An 18274-nucleotide genomic window follows, 5' to 3' on the forward strand; every position below is an offset into this window, starting at 1 on the left:
CAGATACTCCATACAATAGCCAATGACATATCAAAGCTCTCCCTTGTCAACGAAGCCGCGAACTCCCCCAGCCATTCACGCATCTTGCCAAGTCTATCCCTGTCACTAAAAACTATTTTAGTGAAATTGCTTTGGGTTGCAAAAGCACTTTAAGTGCTTTTTGAAAGAAGCACCATATATATGCTTCTTACAAGAAACACTTAAAAGTGTTTGTTCAAGATCTACTAGGATTTTATTAAGAATTGATTTAAAAACATTTTCTCCAAATTTGTTTTCAAGTCATTTTAAAATCACTTTCAAACGAGTTCTTGACAAGTTGTCTAATTTTTAGTGGTTGTCTCTACACCCCTCTAGCTGAGATAAAACATGGACTTGAAGTAATTAATAGAAATCGACCCTTTAAAAAATGTATTGTATGAACGTATGAAATTTGACAAACTCATATTTACTTGATACAAGTTCTTGGATGTAATGATAATCAATCTCAATGTGTTTTATTCAAGCATAAAACACATGATTTGTTGTCAGTGATACAAAGCTATTTCCAAAACATAAAAGTTGATGGTGTGGGCAGTGTGAAACCATTATCATGAAACAACTTGTAAGTCCTGGCATTTTTATCAACATAGATAGCCAATGATCTATCCAACCTTTGTGAAAGATTTTGCAAAAATGACACTCCATCTAATCAAAATTTGGCCAAGAAATATGTAATTGTCACTCATGATCTTTTATAAAAGGGTAATGCTAGAGAGATCAAAATTTTAAATCAAATTGTGTAAACCAAATGATGTGGTTGATGATGATTGAATTATTAGTTAAGGTGGGTGTATTCAATTGAGAATGTGAGAGATTTTAATGGATTTATAAATTCATGGATTTTTATGGAGTTTAATTGATATGTAGAGACTCCATATAAAATTTTAATTCAATTCCCTTGAAATCTCATGGGAAGAGGTGAGATTTGTGGATGTTTAAAATACACTATGAAATCTCTTCAATTCCCTCTAATTCCTCAACTTTCTCAAATTCTTTAAAATCAATTTCTAATTAAATACACCTGGAATGTTATAAACTTCTTTAAAATCCTAATTGAATACACCATGATTTATAAGGATTTTAATAAACTATCTTAAAATTCTAATTGAATACACCTAGAATTTCAGAGAATCACTTGAAATCCTGATTGAATACCCCTAGATTCTATACTCTTTCCATCCTCTTCTATTTTGTGTGGTCACGGTTAAGCCATGTCAACATTTTATATTCCTATTACTTTTTGTTTTATTATTTTTATAAAAAAATCAATATAAAATATTGACGTGGTTTAACCGTGACCATACAAACAGGAGGGGATGAGAAGAGTATGAATATGGGAGGGCAGACAATCCACCTCCCATTTTCCTTGATGGAATTGTGGATGACAAATGCACGGAGGTGCCACGTTGCCTTTGGAATGAGGATCCTTTTGGGATTCTTTTGTGAGGATCCTCACGTTCGTACATCGTATATCGTGTAGTTAGAAATTATTATAATTTTTTTATTTAAAATTGAATATAAATGGTATCTAACGAAAACTAGTTGCATGATATACGATAAACGGATGTGATTAGAGGATCCTCATGATCCTCACAAAGATGATCTGGAAGGATCCTCATTATTGCCAAACGACTTTGAGTTTAGGGGGTCAATTATAAAAACTTTTAGTAAAAATGGCAAACACAGAAAAGAGGAAAAATTCAGGGGCATAAATGCAATTTTCCAAATGAAATGAAATTTAGCCTATGCTGGCTCATAAGTTTTAATCGTCCGAACAAGCCCCCACAAAATTCCGAGGAAATGAGGGTATAAAGTAAAATCCTGTCACCGTCCCATTGAGCTGCTGCTGTAGATAGATAGAGCCTAGAGGGAGACCCTTTGTCTTCTCCTTCACTGACACCTCGAGTAACCTCCTCCTCGTCCTCCTCCTAAAAGCCAAACCCTTTTAATTTCTATGGTCTTTTGAGTGAATGGCTTCATCTCTTTTCGCAAGGACTCTCCTGGGTCATCGCCTTTTGCACTCTTCCTCTCACTCTCTCTGCCAAAAGCCCCAATTTTTCACCTCCCTCTTCAATGTAAGTAGCAAGCTTCCTTTCTTTTCGTGTTTAATCTTCGATTTTGGTTTGTGGGTTTTGTTCTTTTCGATGATATGCTCATTCCCTTTTGGTTAATTTTTGGTCTTTTGGTTTTAGCCGGTCATTTTTCTTGCTCTATATATCTCAATTTTTGTATTTTGTTCATGGGTTTTAGTTTTTTCAGTGAATTGAGTTAGGAAATTTGGTCTGGAATGTTTGGGAGTGCTTTCCTGACAAGGGTTTTTCTTTGTTTGATCAGTTAAGTGATTTGTTCTGATGTTGTAGTTTACTATTGTGAAGATGTTTAGTGTGATTGTTATGTAAACGGTCTTAGTTCCTGAATGTATTCAATGACCCTAGCAGCTCCGTTTGACTCCGGTAGCCATGAACTGGAAAGAAGGGAATTTGTTGGAGTCTGCTTGTATGTTTTCTAGATTCCCCCCTTTGATTGTCGTTATGATATAAAGTGTTCGGTATTGTAGTTCTCGAAGTGATTTATTGGCTGTGTGTTTAATTAAATATTATATACACTACTTGGATATCGATTGATGTAGATTACTCTGTCTAATTTACATAACAAATTCGATCAAACCATTGAAAATCCTGTAGTTTCTTGGGCGGAAGAGCTTCCTTTAAAGATGTTTTTCTGGATTGAGTGATTACAGTGGAATCGTTGAGAAACATTTATTCTTCATAGTGTGCAAAGATTATTGCACAATCCTCTTTACCCAAAAATTCATGTTTTATTTTAAGAGGCCTTGTCCGAATCATCCACAATTGTTCGTCTTCTCAGTGATTCCATTTTGATTTGCACTTCATAACATTTGGGAAGTAGTTAACTTAATCATTAAGTTTGTTTATTAATTTGAAATACGCTCTTCAGTTTGAGCCGTTTACTAAATCTAATATTTTTTCTTATGTCAAGATTTAACATAATGATTTTTCTGTCAATGCAGAAGGGAACAGAACACTTTCAAGCTGACCTTACCTATACAAATTATAGAACATCTGCCTGGGTTCCTCGTGTTATGGCTTCATCAGTAGCTGGCGCAAGAGCTGATTTTTCAACACAATCTGTGTCTACAAAAGAGCCTGTTGTTTCTGTTGATTGGCTCCATGCTAACCTCAAAGAGCCTGATCTGAAGGTACCGTGTTTTGGCTTGTTTATACTGAACTATTTATTCATCCTCCCCTTTCTTCCACTGGAGTGTAAGTCTGGAATAAGTTGAATATATTACTAATGAATGCTTGATGCTCAGCGCTCGTTCACCTTTTATTATATGTAATTTTTTTCAATTGGTTCATAATGTATGTTGTCATCATCATGATTTTCTAATTGGAGACGGCACTTCTGTTCTGCTTTCCTATATGCTTCCTTTTTCCCTATGTATGTTGGTAAACTTTTTTTAGTTATCTACTTCAGGTGCTAGATGCGTCTTGGTATATGCCTGATGAGCAAAGGAATCCAATTCAAGAGTATCAGGTGCTCACCAAGCTTTCTGGACTGATGCTGTCATGTGATAATTCTTAATAATATCTGTATCAATTGATTCAATTCCAATCTTGTTCTAAGATCTTCATGTTATTTCATATTGCTTCATTTTCCACTACGGCTCATTTTGGTCAAAAGTAAGATGTTTTCTATTCTATGTTTCTTGTCAAAATATGATATCAGATTGCACTAGTATCACTAGCAATGAATACTAGTGTTGGATGTTGAAATCAGCAGCCTTATTTTCTTTGTTTCTTGAGCTTCATTCTGGCCCTTTTTTCACATTAGGGAAATAAGGAAGAAACTAGTATGGCCACAAAACGCCTGAGTCTATTTTCTTAACATGCCAACTATATTCTTAGCGATTTATTTCATTCCACTAGTTTGAATTAACTTAGAAATACATTCTTATTAGCCATTTTGGAGAAGAATTCAGATTATATGATTAAGCTGTTAATATTAATCTGATGAATGACTGTTGACCAAAAAAATAAATATGATGAATGATTCTTCATGTCAACAAATTCTGATGAATAGTTCTTGATGTTGTTCTTATGAGTGTGTGGGCCATAATGGCCAGGCATATACACCACTTTTCTAACTATCTTGCTCTTTCCTGTTCTCTCTTATTGAAGACTAGAATTATGACTTGTAACAGTTACTGCATATGTTACCATCAGAGGAAGCCTTTGCTGCTGCTGTTTCTGCTCTTGGCATTGAGAACAAAGATGATCTTGTTGTGTATGATGGAAAAGGGATCTTTAGTGCAGCTCGTGTGTGGTGGCAAGTTATGGAACTGATTCGGAAGATTTAAAGTTTTAACTCATCTGAAATGTGATAAAAAATTGTGTTTTGCGCTTTTTCATTGTGTGACAATCTAATGTTTCATTTCCTTATAAAAATGAAAGGATGTTCCGAGTATTTGGCCATGACAGAGTTTGGGTTTTAGATGGAGGCCTGCCAAGGTGGCGTGCATCTGGATTTGATGTTGAATCTAGTGCCTCTGGTGATACAATTTTGAAAGCTAGTGCTGCCAGTGAGGCAATAGAGAAAATATACAAGGGACAAGCAGTAAGTTCATTATATACTTGTCTCTGAAAACAGTTATGTTTTAACACTGACTGAGATTTTGGAATTCTCTGACTCCAAAAGCCATTAGCATATGGTTATGGTTATTACAGTATGTTTTGTGAAATCTAGATGTTGTTCTTTTTATTTATGTTTTTCATAGTTTTATTGTGGACGCTTAAGCCAGGATAAATGTCTTAAATCATAGGTTCTCTCTTTATTTTTCACTTCCTCAATTCTTGTAGTGTCTGTTTGCAGTCTACTTTCTCTATACCTTGTACATTGTAGATTTCTTGAGATCTAGAAAATTGCAATTCTCTCCTCTAGTGACATAAGTAAAGAAATTTGGAAGTTTGATGGGGGGTTGAGCTGTTGAATGTTATCCTAGAGTTAAGAACTTTAGTTTTCCATTCTTTGGGAAAATGAGGGTGTAGGGTTCGGTCAGTCCTTGCAGGTCCCATGTCGACTAAATTGACCTTGTCTGACGTGACACTTTTCCTAAGTTTTTATGATAACATGTGATAGTTTTCAAGGCTGCTTGTGATGGTTTTGGGGAAGAATTTTTGTTCTGCAGGTTGGGCCCACCACATTTGAGACTAAGTTTCAGCCACATCTTGTCTGGACTCTTGATCAGGTTTGGTTTCTCTATCTTAATTGACTAGTAAAGGTGCATATCTTGAATTCAGCCCTGAAATTTGTGGCAAGTATGGGTTTTCAACTGACAAATTAACCAATTCTGCTACCTTTGTTTTTTATACTCTTGTTTTATACTTCCTACTGTATTTTTCAGGTTAGAAAAAATGTTGAGGAAGGAAGTCACCAACATATAGATGCCCGATCAAAGGCCAGGTATTCTTTATGCTATATGAAGCTTGAGTAATTCTTGGTCTGTTTTATTTTCCCGGTAATTGTGTAAGGGCTGGTTTGGTATTGCTGTGCATTGAAAAAAAGCTGTTGTGAGAATAAGCGGCTATGAAATAAATCAGTAGAGTGTTTGGTAAACTTTTTTGTAAAAGTGCTTTTGGAAAAAAAAGCAGTCTGATAGTGGGTCTTTTCATTAAAGGAGCACTGTAGCTCCGTGTGCTTTGAAAAAAAGCCAGTTTTCCAAAGCTGCAAATAGCAGTTTCAGCTTTTTCCTTTGATTTCAGCTTATTCTCACAGCAGCTTCCAAAATAAGCCTTTTTTTTTCAGTTTACCAAACACCTAAAACCCTCACAGCTTTTTTTCATGGATGCTTTTTTTTTAAGGACCTCACTCCCAAACCATCCCTAAATCACCAGCTGGAACGTATCATTCATGCATTGTGAAATAATTGGTTTGGTTAGTAATCTTGATTTAGATAAGATAACAGTATGTTGAGCACTCAAAATTTTCTCTGCCTCACACAAAGGAACTTATGCAGATTATATGGAGACATTTTATTAGAGTTCTTTTCCTATTTGTGATGTTTTAAAAAAAAAAAAAAAGAAATTAGATTACATGGTCTTTGAAGGCCTATTTTCTGATTATTGTTCTTGCATTAACAATCTTGGATTTGACGGAAATTTGGTATTGCAGGTTCGATGGAACTGCATTAGAGCCTCGAAAAGGCATAAGAAGTGGTCATGTACCTGGAAGCAAGTGCATTCCTTTTCCACAGGTAAAAAGATCAAATTCTTGTGTTACCTCTTATTCCTTTTGAAACCGCAACAAAGTCTAGTTGGGTGCGTAAAGAACGGTATGCTGCATAAGCTGTTGAGTAACAAATGGGTTCTTTCCTTGCAGTTGTTGGATTCTTCAGCGACACTCTTACCAGCAGATAAGCTGAAAGCCCGATTTGATGAAGAAGGTAATAACTTTTTTGTTTTATTATTACTTTTTTGCTGTAGTCTTAGATCTTGAATACTTTTGTATGTACCCTTAGCTGCTCTACAGTTTCCAAGCGTTGTCTCCTTTTTTAAACATAAAAACTCAACCGCAGACAAATATTTTAATTGGTCACAAGGTATCTGTCTGTTATTATTAATTAATGACCCTAACCTCATGCTGCAGGTATCTCCTTGGAAAGCCCTGTCGTTACTTCATGTGGTACTGGTGTGACAGCTTGCATTCTTGCATTGGTAATCTCTCTCTCTCTCTCTCTCTCTCTCTCTCTGCATACCCAGCACCCACTAAATTTCTTGGAAGTATTAGAGCTGCAGAGATGATTTTTTTTTTTTTTTCAATAGTTGATCATGAACGTAAACAATGGTTTTATTTTTCCAGTTACGTTCTTTTAATAAATATTTTAGCAAGGAACCATGCCGCATTTATTCCTACTTCTCGTATTCATGTGCTCTCTTTCAGGGCCTTCATCGACTTGGTAAGCCTGATGTACCAGTCTATGATGGATCGTGGACTGAATGGGGAGCGCAGTCCGACACACCCGTCGACAGTTCTACAGAAAGTGCGTAATGGAGCGGTATTGCCGGACGCTAGTTGGAACCATGAACAGCCTGGGGTTTGCCCCCAATACTCAGATTACAACGAAAGAGGTTGCATCTCAATTAAGACATCCGGTATAAGTCATGCTATCGAATTGCAACCTGTGTTTTTCTTGTTAAAATCTCAACCTTTAGTCCCCTCCTTTGTTTGAACACTGATGAGAATCTTATGTGACACATGAATCAAAGCAGCAGAAATAATCCTTTGTGGTAAATATTTCAAGTCGAAAACCATGTACTCTTCCTGGCTTGATAAAGTAAATAAGTTTTGTTTCCATATTTCTTGAACTTTTCACTCTTCATTTCCTTGTTGAAGATGATTTTCGGCAATTTTTTTTTCCGTTTCCGACGCCATTACAGAAAATGGCTGCTGGATATATATTTTCAAGAGATGAAAAGATACATACGAACACCGAACAGAAACTAGAATACGATCTCGATTCGAAGAGAGAAACATCATATTTACATGCATAAAATTCTTGTCAAGTTGTAGATGTGAGCAGTAGGTTGAGATTGTTGGAGAGTGAAGGCTTTGATTGAGCATCAAAGTGTTCTGCTAGTATCGCCACAAACTTCTTTGGGACCAGGCAGTTATTCTCCAAATATAGCTTCTCTTGAAGAACAGGAGATGCAACTACTTGCAGCTCTTCAATGGGAGGAGCTTCTTTCAATTCCTGCACGCATAAGATCTTATGTTATAAACAGTTTTATAAGTTTTCTTTTAAGCAGTTGGAAAATTATTTCCGCACGCTCTCTCGACCACTTTGACTCCTCTTGTTTTTAGCTACAAGATTGAATCGAGGAACAAAAACGAGCATGGGCGTGGAGGACAAAAACGGAGTGTGAAAATTATTTTCAAGTTAAGCAATCTAGTATCGTCTACACTCGAATTCAGGCTTCTGAAATAAGCAAAGACAAGATTGGAAAAAAGGGTTATTCAAGCAGGATTAATTGTTAATAATTATTCATTATTTTAATCATCATAATCATTAAGATAATCGGATTTACAGAAATAAAATGATAAAAAGAAAAAACAAAGGCTAAAAAAAGAGCTGGATAAATGGATTTGATGTTACGTGTACATATCTCAAATTGAAATTATTTCGAGTGTGACGGTCAGATATAAATAAACAAAGAAATAATAGTAACTAGACTTTTGGATGGTGGAAGTAAAATTTAGAAGGAAAAACTCAGGAAAATACCTTGAATGACCCCATGAGTTGAAGAATCCCAACTTGGGCCTGCAAGTACTTGACATAGTTGTAAGCAGCAGTGAGCATCTCAGCTGTGTTCATCTTACTTCCTCCAGGAACAAGCTTCCCTAGCGCTTGAGTCTTCTCTGTGATCTTCCTCCTCCTTTCTCTAGCCGCTATACTCTGAGCTGACACACATTTTTCACCCACTTTTTTCTTATTAGCAACATTAGTTATACTCTCGTGTCCATGATCAATGTTTGCTCCTGCGCTATTAGTTATATCCTCCGGAAGTTGATCGTATTTGGGAAGTGGAGTAGCAAAAAACTTGGGGACAGGCATCAACGAGGGTAGCGGACACAAATTTGGAACAAACCCATTAGAAAGAGTAAAATCCGGGTAGAAGCAATCTTGGAAACATTTTTGGCGTTTCGGGTTGGGGTAGGGATTGAAATCAGGGGCAGTGAGAGAGAAACTATTATGTGGGAGAAGAAGATGATCATCAGTAGTAGTATCATGATCATGATTTTCAAGGTTTAGAAGATCGTAGGGGTCATACCATGAATGATATTCATCAACAAAGCTGTTGGAAAAGTTGGAATTAATATTATACTCGGAATAATAATAATATTGAAGGAAGTCTGCTGTTAAGAGCTCTGCTTCCAAGTTTTGTTGGAAACAATTAGTGATCGTCATCTCTGAGTCGAAAGCCTGAGGAGGCAATGGACTCAAGGCCATGAAATATATGTGCTTAAAACCTGAAAAAAAGAGAGAGGAAGTAAAAGAAATTAGAAAATGAACACAGCATAGAGAAATTAAGTATACGTAATTAAGATTTTAACCATGCATGCATAATAAGATGTTTAATATTTCGTCCAGAAGCTGTACGTGTACAAGGCGAGTACGAAAAGGAAGTATATACATAGCGATTCGTAGATAGCTAGATTCTTGAAAAGAGAGTAAAACTGCAAGCAGTGAGAGAGAGAGAGAGAGAATTGTACCTGAGAAGATACTGTGTAAGGTGAAAATGTTGGTTGTTGTACAAGAGTAGACAGAAGCAGACCTAAACAAGACGTGAGATAGAATTACCACTAATTAACTGCTACAACTTATAAAAACCGACTTAATCCTTAATTACTTGCGAGAGAGAGAGAGAGAGAGAGAGAGAGAGAGAGAGAGAGAGAGAGAGAGAGTATTGAGAAAAAAGTGGAGGTTGAGGGTTGGAACGGTTACCAAATAACAACTTGCGCGGGAAAGTCTAGGGTTTTTAGCTTATCTTAACTGTAAGTGAAAATCGCTATACGTGGTGGCTGCAATGCCCTAACTTTTACCGAGTGCATATATAGCCTTAGGACAAAATACTATAGTTTATCTTGTTAATTTCAAGGACTGAAAATTAAAAGGATTAACATTGACCTAAGGGGAAAGGGTTTAATTACGACATCAGTATGCTTAGGTTTTTTTTTATTGCACTTGCTTAGTTAATTACATAGTCTAATTAAATATGGTCCCGCTAGCGTTATTTAGGTGCACTTTACATACGTCATACAATATTGGAACCTATGATCCAAAATGCCGACAAATTTATGAACTCAAATATATTAGATGAAGAAAATATCATTATTCATTCTAGTTTTTAATTTTGCTTACATGATTAATTAGTGTTGCTATTAGAACTACATTACTGATCACTTCTCTATTACAAGTGAGTCTCTCATACATAGGTGAAGCTCATCTCTATTAAAGAGGCCATCAATATATTTGGTACAACTATTCTTAATGATATATATGTCGAGTTAAGATTGGCCATTGCTAATTTTATCTATATGAAAATATTGACTATTAATCTATACTAATCTGAAATGGCATATACCACACAAAACCGTGATTGCCACCCCATGTATACCAGTTCAACCTTAAAATTTGGAATCTGAGATTTGTGGTGGGTATAGTGACCGAATATTGCTCTCTCACTAAAATTTGGAATCTGAGGTTTGTCAAAGGTTAATCTAGAAACATTACTTTAGATCCAAGAAATCTCACACTCTCGTTTAGAACCGTTCATTTAACACCAAATATAGAAGAAAAGGAGAAAACAGTGGAGAAAAACAGGGTCAGACTGTAAGGCCGGTTCATCTTCTCTCAATCTTCAATCTTCTCACGTCAATACATTAATTGTCCTTTATATTTTATTTTAGTTTAAAAATTTCAAAGTAAAACACAAAGTTCTATCTGGTAAAGTTCAATCATGGCAACGGGAGAGAAGATCGAAGAGCCTCGAAAGGATAATAAAGTCCCTCATTCTGAAGAACAAGAAAAAGAGTTATCCAAGGATATCCAAGACAAGGGTAATGAAGCAAAGGATTTGAAAAATGTTGGGGAAAGTGGTGAATCTAAAAAGAATGAGGATGTCACTGAGAAGGCGGTGGCCGAGGAGAAGAAGAAGAAGAATGAGGATGAAATACAGAAGAAGAACAATGCAGTTGAAAAGGGAGATGAGAAAAGTTCAACAATGGCGATAGAAGAAAAGCTAGAAAATCCCCAGGAGGATGTGAAAAATGTAGGTGAGGCTGGTGAATCTAAAAAGGGTGAGGGTGTAATTGAAAAGGAGGTGGTGGAGGAGAAGAGGGCGAGTGAAGGTGAAACGAGGGAGATTGTGGTGGAGGATAAGGCTAATAAAGGAGAAATTGAGGATGTGGTATTGGAAGAGAAGAACAATGATCAGGTTGAAAAAGTTGAGAAAAGCTCATCATTCTGGGACTTAAAAGAGCAGGAGAAAAGGGCTTTGATGGAGTTGAGATCGAAGCTCGAAAACGCAATACTTGAGAACAAGTTGTTCAAGGGAAATAAGAAGAAAATGGTGGAGCATGAGAAGGAAAAGGTATTGGAGAAGGAAGGTGGAGAGAAAGAGAAAGTAATAGAGAGTGAGCCTGTGAAGGAAGCTGGGAAAGAGAAAGAAAGTTCCGAGAAAGTAGAAGAGGTTGAAGAAAAGGGAAAGATATCTGAGAAGGCAGGTGGGGAGGAGGAGAAAATCAATGAGGGGAAAGGAGAGAAAAATGTTATGAAACAAGCTGAGAAAGAGAAAGACAGTTTGAGGAAAGTAGAAGAAATTGAAGAAAAGGGAAAGATATCGGAGAAGGAAGGTGGAGAGACGGAGAAAATAAATGAGGCGAAAGGAGATGAATTAGTCGTGGAAAAAACTGTGAAGGAGAAGGAAGGCTCTAAGGAGGTAGAAGAAAAGTTAGTAGTAAAAGAAGAGAAACATGACGGTGATAAACTTGCCAAGCAAGAAGATGAGGAAAATGCGGAAAAGGCAGAAGAAGGCCTGAAAGAGAACAACAATGAGGCTATTGATCAGGATAGAAAGCTTGACGTTATCGATAAGGATATCACAATTTGGGGGGTACCCTTATTGCCTAGTAAAGGAGATAGTGGCACTGATGTGATACTATTGAAGTTCTTAAGGGCTAGGGAGTTCGATGTCTATGATGCTTTCGAGATGTTGAGGAATACGCTCCAATGGAGGAAGGACAACAAGGTGGATTCGATCTTGGATGAAGAATTTGGTGACGATCTTGGTTCCATAGGGTGTATGAATGGTGTGGGTCGTGAAGGACATCCGGTTTGTTATAGTAATTTTAAGCTGCTTGGGGATGAAGGGGTGTATGACAAAATACTAGGGACTGAAAAGAATCGCGATATGTTTATAAGGCGAAGGGTTCAACTGATGGAGAAAGCAATTCAGAAGCTCAACTTTAAGCCTGGTGGAGCGTCCTCAATCCTCCTAGTCAATGATCTTAAGGACATGCCTGGTCCTTCTAAGAAAGAGCTTCGACATGCTACAAAGCAGGTTGTCGGGATACTTCAGGACAACTATCCTGAATTTGTTGCAAGAAATGTAAGATCCTTCTTTTCATGAGCCTTCAAATTTTCATCCATACAATTTTCTTTATATCATACCTTGCAATGCAAGTAATGGAACATTTTACATTTTGGTGTAGATCTTCATCAATGTTCCATTCTGGTACTATGCCCTAAGTGCTACTAGCGCTGTCCTATTGCCTTTCTTAACTCCAAGAACCAACAGCAAAGTTGTCTTCGCACGCCCGTCCAGGGTCACGGAAATCTTGCTCAAGTAACATCCTTAGCTTCATACATCACTAATTGTTGATTGACCTATTAGAAAGTAGTTAACTAAAACTTATGATTCTTCATTACAGGTATATAGCTGCAGAGGAACTACCGATCCATTATGGCGGGCTGAAGCGGGAAGATGAGTCTGATTTCTCAACTGAAGATGCTTCCGCAGAGATTACTGTTTATCAATCATCATCAGAAACTATTCAAATCCCTGTACCAGAGGTATGTGCACTCAAAAAAAATTATTCAATCTTGCGGCTACTATATATCAAACCCGAAACCATAATAATATGTTGATGGTTGATGCGAAACAGGCAGGAACAACTTTAATGTGGGAAGTTACCGTGTTGGGTTGGGAAGTACACTACAAGGAAGAATTCTTTCCAACTGATGAAGGATCATATGGCATTATCATTCAAAAGGGCAGGAGGGTTGGTGCGCAAGAGGGTTCTCTCCGAAATTCTTTCACGAACAACGAACCTGGAAACGTTGTTTTAACAATTGAGAACGGATCATTGATGAAGAAGAAACGCGTTTGTTATCGATACAAGGTCAAGAATGGTTCTTGAGAAATTGTACTCAGTCTGAAAAGTGTTTATGAAATTGTTCAAGATAAGCAGTAGGCCTGGGAAGTCCCATACAATAAGTTACATAGGTAGCACAAGTTTTCTTTTAGTAATGACAACGTTATTTAACACAGCATGGTTTTGGCCGTGTAATTTGTGAATGTGTTTCCACTCGGAATTGGATGACATTTTTTTCTATGAATTTTTGGAGGATGATATTCATATGTAACCTTGTCGCCGGCAACAATTTTGTGTCGGTGGCGGCGCAGCCATATTTATGAATCTTCAAGTTTTGTTTGTAGATCAATTCTTGACACGCGCTATACTTCTTCTAAAATTTTTGTTAAACCCTAAACAAATTGGATGGAACTAGGCCTGATTTTCAGCCGGAACGGATCGAATATGTTTCTAAATATAATACAAAAAGTTTTGAAAATGAATTCAATTCTAATTTTGGAATCTCATAATTATGAGAGTTACATGACTTCATCAATACCAAGTTTAAAAGTACCTCATCTAAAAGTTTGATAAAGCTCTCGCCAACGATCGCGTGGCCTAATGGATAAGGCGCTCGCCTCCGGAGCGGGAGATTGTGGGTTCGAGTCCCATCGCGATCGTACTTCGTTTTAATTGTTTATTTTGCTGAGTGCAATTTCTTGTTCTTCATGTTGAAATTAAATGGGGGCAGAATTGGAAAATCAGTTTTCTTCACTCTATTCTCATTAGCAATGCTAAAATTACAAAATTTTAATTACAGTGAATTCATGATTTTTCAGTCTCACTACTTTTCTATGAAAATTTTCGAACATTTATCCTCCGGCCATAAATGAATTTTTTTTCTTAAAAAACGAGACAACTAATGACAAACCACAGTTATTTAATAAATAAATTAAATGTTACTAACAGTTTTTTTTATATATACAAGCGATAATAGAGGAGAGAAAATTTAGAACATAAGATTTCCAACGTAAGGGTTAGTGACGCTCTCAACCACGATTTTTCGAGGTTTAATTGAATTTCTTTAAAATTGAATATGATTCATACATGGAAAAATTATTTGCTCGTATCTTTAGAAAAGAATCACTAATTTCTATGGTGAATGGAAACCTTTGGTTTCTCCACAGCCCATAACAGAAGAGGGCAGCTTTCCCACCTTCTCCACCCCTTCTTCAAACACCACCCCCATTCCCATATAGAAATGTGACTCTATATGGCAATGAAATGCCCAAACACCTGGATTATCAGCTCTAAATCTCAATGCAGTCCAACCGTAAGGATGTACCGGCACTGTGTTCTTCATAATCGGATTCACAAGATTGTACTTCCCCACATCCTTCTTGATGTCAAACTTGCCTGTCCCGTATCCCATCACCCAAAAATCATGTCCATGGAGATGCCACGGATGCGTCTCGCTGTTGTTCACTGTCATAGTGTTTGCATTCTGCAAAATAACATCCACCGTGCTGTTGAACCTCAACCGGTATATCCCATTGCTTGAAGTAGCATTTACATTCTCAGCAACGCCGTATATGTCGTAGTTCTCGAAGTCGTAGTTTTCCGGAGGAGGGTTTTGGTCGAAAATGCGGTTTAGGTTTACATTTTCTTTTAGGGCTACTAAGTAAGGTGTGTGGGGAAGAGAGAAAGATACATTGTTTAAGGACCATCTGTAGACTCCATCTATCTTGTTTTGTGTGTTGAGAAGCACAATCACTTTGTCTGAAGTGAGAGGAGGAGTGTGAGTGAAATTTTTGTGGGCTTTGAGTGAAAGACTTTGTGCCAATCTTTGTGCAGTTTCGTTCCATAGGGGGCCTGCGGTCGGAAGAGTTGGAGGAGATTTCTTGGGGTAGTTTGGATAGTAATTGAGGATTGCTAGGCCGGTTAGGGTTGCAGGTTTCCGACTAACAACGTTTGTAGTCATCCAGTAGTTTCTTGATGGGTTTTGGTTTGCCTTTATCAGGACAGAATAGGTCTCGCCGGAGTAAATGTATAGGTTTTGGATCTCAAATGGCTCCACATAATGCCCATCGGCTTCAACAACAGTCATCTTGTGACCCTGCATATCATTTTATTTTGTCACTAATAAATACAAGCTTTGAAATTTTTTAACATAATTGGAACTATTAGAGAATTGGTGAGTATTGAGTTATATTTACCTCAATTTGAAAACTTAGAGCTGATAGAGAGGTCAAACTACCAATCCTTAATCGGTATGTTTTTCCGGGGATTACTGTCAGAATATAGGGAGAACAATCAGGATTTGTCATGTTACAGACCCTGGCTTCTAGGCTAGGAGTTGCTAGTAGAGAGCAGTTGAATCTCCCTCTTCCATTAATCAAAAGTGACTGACAAGTTAATGGAATGTACATTACCAACAGTGTAAAGTAGTATGTACTTTTGTAATTTTGATCAATGAAAATAGGCATTTACCTGAGGCTCCCCAACCCAAACAAAAGGTATGGAGGACAAGCCAGTAGCTTGTTCAAAAGTACTTTTGTGGTACCAGTCATTAAGGATAATGCTTCTGTCATAATCATAGACAAAGGGCTCAGAAACTCCGTTAGGAACCGATACAATAATCGATCCATATAACCCGGCTTCTCTTTGAATTCCATAATGTGCATGGTATAGATATGATCCAGCCTGCAATTTAAGCCATCAAAACATGTAAGATGGATTAAAACATTGTTTATAATCATAAGCATATATAAAATCATTCGCCGAGGCTAATCCTTTGATTCATTTTCACCGAAAAATTTGCAGATACGCAAAAAAAGGGTAATGTTGTCTTTTCACAATATATATCTAGCATGTCACATCAAATTGTCAGTTTGACATCATAGAATGATCAATGGTCCAAATTGACAGTATGACAGCATAACATGTCAGATATATATTATCGAGAAAAATTCCGTGCAAATTATTGGTTCAAGCTCCAAATCTTACCCTATCCACAACAAATTTGTATATGAAGGTATCTCCAGGCAAAATAGGACATTGAGTCACACCTTCTGTTCCATCACTCCAAGGTGTTCCAATCTACAATATTAACACAACAAGAGAACAAAACTCAACATCTAAAAAGTTTGTATTCAAACGCCTACTTGAAAATGAACATCATGGTATGAAACGACGTACCTGTCGAATTCCATGCCAGTGGATCGCTACATTCTCCGTTAACAAGCTGTTCTTAAGCTCAACCACAACTGTGTCACCTTGCTGAGCCAATATTTTTGGTCCTGGGGTTCCCCCATTGATGGTTATGACCAGCTTCTTAAAGCAATCTGGAGATTTGTACTCATACTTCACATCCCATCTGTAATGCCGGATTCGACCTTCGACCTTCGAGACAGCTACCGAAAAAATCAAATGACATAAAACCAACAGCTTCACCAAAGTTCTGCATTCTAAAATCTCGACCATGTTTAATTATGCTGAAACTGTACAAACAACATTAGGCCTGGCATGTGTGTGTGTGTGTATATATATATATTGAAACATATCTTACTGAAATTTAATTAGATTTGGCTTTACATGAAACTATGTATCCAATACAGACCTTGGTCAAATAGAACGGCTCGAAGAATATTTAAAATCTGGTTGAACTTTCCAGCTTATAAATTTGCCGAAAGGATGCATGTGGAGCACATGGTTTCTTTGTAGATGAGTGTGAACAATGTATTTATTAAGATTGTTCTAAAAATCTCCCTCTAACATCGTCTGACTCCGCCTAGGTCCTAGGCCGATATTTACTGCTCTGATTAATGCCTAAGTGTTTGAAAATTAAAAAATGACACCTAGACCTGCTAAAGCACCAGCCTAGCCCACCCAAACCTGTCTACATTATGACTCATTTAGATAGAAAATAGATAATTTCTATTTTGTATTTTATTTTTTTTCAATAAATTGTAAGAGACTTGTTGCATACTTAAATAAACACACATTATATGCTTGTTCCACATGCTTTCATTATGTTCCAATACTTTTAAATGTATATGTCATTCTTTTTTGTAGTTTATAATAAAATTATATATATTTTTAGTATGAATAGACACTTTTACACGAAATATAATAGATTTATTTAAATCCACTTGATCCGCCTAGGCCCCGCCTAGCTGTCTAGGCGCTAAATCCCAACTCGCCGTCTGACTAGCGCTTAACGTCTTTTAAAACCTTGATATTAAGCGTTAAAAAGTACTTTTTCACACCTTAATATATAGTTTCTCTTACATAATACATTAAAGTAATTGATCCTTGGAAATTGAGTGCAGACTTAATAAACGAAATATAAAGCATGGATCTAAGAACTATCACCGAAGCATCTATGCACCAAAGCACACAAAGTTAGCAAAGATTTTCTTCTTTATTATACATATGCAAAAGCTTGTTTGTGACGCATTTCCATCCATGAGTGCAAATTGGAACAATATTGTCTTAAACTTAATTACATAATCTTAACACTATGCTGAATTTGACTTTGTATACCGTCAGATGATGGCCAATCTCAATGTAGAAAAAAAATGATATTTGGTAAAAGAAGAAACACTAAAAAAGAGAGCAAATTATAGTCAACAGAAAACCGCGTTACAAGATCAATTAAGATTTTAAATTTTTTTTGGTTACCTAATTAAAGTAATTTATGACAGATTACTATGATTTTCTGTCGTTGAAATATTATATTATCCACCCCCGACCCCCCACCCCCAACCCCCCACCCCGGCGTTTTTTGCACTCCCCCAGAGTCTACTTAGATTTTGGCTGTTAGTATTTTATAAATATTATTACAGTAGTGAGACAGTACTAATATCGGTTCCTACTCGTTGACTTAAAAGGCAAGAAAGAAAAAATAAGAAATAATGAAAACAGCCCTCTCTCTCTCTCTCTCTCTCTCTCTCTCTCTCTCTCTCTCTCTCTCTCTCTCTCTAGCAGGATGACAACAAGGTCTCACTATTATAATTTTTTGGTTTAACTGCATCATTCAAACGTTTGAAATTGAGTACAATTATCAATGACTGACTTGGGATATGATAGAGTTAATCATTGATTTCAGGGTACTTGTGTGTATTTTCATTATTTATTTTTTTATTTTTTTCTATGTGGAACATGTGGATCGAGTTTGAACCGGAAATATAATAGGTTGAATAGGTTCAACAGGTTGGAACTTAAGGCTTTATTCGACGGAGCAAGAATCCACTAAGAAGGTACTACAAATAGCAAATTGGAGGTAAAAAACAAAATATTT

At 36.7% G+C, this 18274-nt stretch overlaps 4 protein-coding genes and 1 non-coding gene across 5 annotated transcripts; 3 read left to right on the forward strand and 2 right to left on the reverse strand.

Moving 5' to 3' along the window:
- Positions 1–1803: 1803 nt before the first annotated feature.
- On the forward strand, positions 1804–7415 carry LOC103419846 (thiosulfate/3-mercaptopyruvate sulfurtransferase 1, mitochondrial-like). Its single transcript, XM_029102818.2, has 11 exons — positions 1804–2114; positions 3071–3259; positions 3538–3597; positions 4265–4389; positions 4515–4677; positions 5249–5308; positions 5465–5523; positions 6232–6313; positions 6439–6502; positions 6706–6773; positions 7000–7415. The coding sequence occupies exons 1-11, from the start codon at positions 2010–2012 to the stop codon at positions 7105–7107; spliced, it is 1083 nt and encodes a 360-aa protein (XP_028958651.1). The 5' UTR covers positions 1804–2009; the 3' UTR covers positions 7108–7415.
- Positions 7416–7511: 96 nt separating this feature from the next.
- On the reverse strand, positions 7512–9066 carry LOC103427968 (transcription factor bHLH53-like). The gene is made up of 2 exons (XM_008366049.3): positions 8339–9066; positions 7512–7810 (listed from the first exon to the last, which is right to left on the reverse strand). Exons 1-2 carry the CDS (start codon positions 9023–9025, stop codon positions 7619–7621), a joined length of 879 nt encoding a protein of 292 aa, XP_008364271.2. The 5' UTR covers positions 9026–9066; the 3' UTR covers positions 7512–7618.
- Positions 9067–10529: 1463 nt separating this feature from the next.
- LOC103427969 (patellin-4-like) lies at positions 10530–13342 on the forward strand. Its single transcript, XM_008366050.4, has 4 exons — positions 10530–12227; positions 12331–12464; positions 12550–12691; positions 12784–13342. The coding sequence occupies exons 1-4, from the start codon at positions 10578–10580 to the stop codon at positions 13036–13038; spliced, it is 2181 nt and encodes a 726-aa protein (XP_008364272.3). The 5' UTR covers positions 10530–10577; the 3' UTR covers positions 13039–13342.
- A 237-nt stretch (positions 13343–13579) lies between these two features.
- On the forward strand, positions 13580–13652 carry TRNAR-CCG (transfer RNA arginine (anticodon CCG)). The gene has a single exon. It is a non-coding gene; the product is annotated as a tRNA-Arg (tRNA).
- Positions 13653–14005: 353 nt separating this feature from the next.
- LOC103427943 (L-ascorbate oxidase-like) lies at positions 14006–16538 on the reverse strand. The gene is made up of 5 exons (XM_070822645.1): positions 16171–16538; positions 15979–16071; positions 15463–15675; positions 15189–15377; positions 14006–15088 (listed from the first exon to the last, which is right to left on the reverse strand). Exons 1-5 carry the CDS (start codon positions 16453–16455, stop codon positions 14126–14128), a joined length of 1743 nt encoding a protein of 580 aa, XP_070678746.1. The 5' UTR covers positions 16456–16538; the 3' UTR covers positions 14006–14125.
- Positions 16539–18274: the final 1736 nt, after the last annotated feature.

This window comes from Malus domestica, chromosome 05, assembly GCF_042453785.1.
Source record: "Malus domestica chromosome 05, GDT2T_hap1".
NCBI classification, from domain to species: Eukaryota; Viridiplantae; Streptophyta; class Magnoliopsida; order Rosales; family Rosaceae; genus Malus; species Malus domestica.

Bases quoted from the DNA above. Each gene is read 5' to 3' on its own strand.
- LOC103419846 (XM_029102818.2), top strand. From the start codon at position 2,010: ATGGCTTCATCTCTTTTCGCAAGGACTCTCCTGGGTCATCGCCTTTTG. The intron at 3,260-3,537 runs GTACCGTGTTTT...TATCTACTTCAG, and splicing joins TCAAAGAGCCTGATCTGAAG to GTGCTAGATGCGTCTTGGTA. The intron at 3,598-4,264 runs GTGCTCACCAAG...GACTTGTAACAG, and splicing joins ATCCAATTCAAGAGTATCAG to TTACTGCATATGTTACCATC.
- LOC103427968 (XM_008366049.3), bottom strand. From the start codon at position 9,025: ATGACGATCACTAATTGTTTCCAACAAAACTTGGAAGCAGAGCTCTTA. The intron at 7,811-8,338 runs GTATTTTCCTGA...TTATGCGTGCAG, and splicing joins AACTCATGGGGTCATTCAAG to GAATTGAAAGAAGCTCCTCC.
- LOC103427969 (XM_008366050.4), top strand. From the start codon at position 10,578: ATGGCAACGGGAGAGAAGATCGAAGAGCCTCGAAAGGATAATAAAGTC. The intron at 12,228-12,330 runs GTAAGATCCTTC...ATTTTGGTGTAG, and splicing joins CTGAATTTGTTGCAAGAAAT to ATCTTCATCAATGTTCCATT. The intron at 12,465-12,549 runs GTAACATCCTTA...TCTTCATTACAG, and splicing joins GTCACGGAAATCTTGCTCAA to GTATATAGCTGCAGAGGAAC.
- LOC103427943 (XM_070822645.1), bottom strand. From the start codon at position 16,455: ATGGTCGAGATTTTAGAATGCAGAACTTTGGTGAAGCTGTTGGTTTTA. The intron at 16,072-16,170 runs GTACGTCGTTTC...TTAATATTGTAG, and splicing joins ACTGGCATGGAATTCGACAG to ATTGGAACACCTTGGAGTGA. The intron at 15,676-15,978 runs GTAAGATTTGGA...CTTAAATTGCAG, and splicing joins ACAAATTTGTTGTGGATAGG to GCTGGATCATATCTATACCA.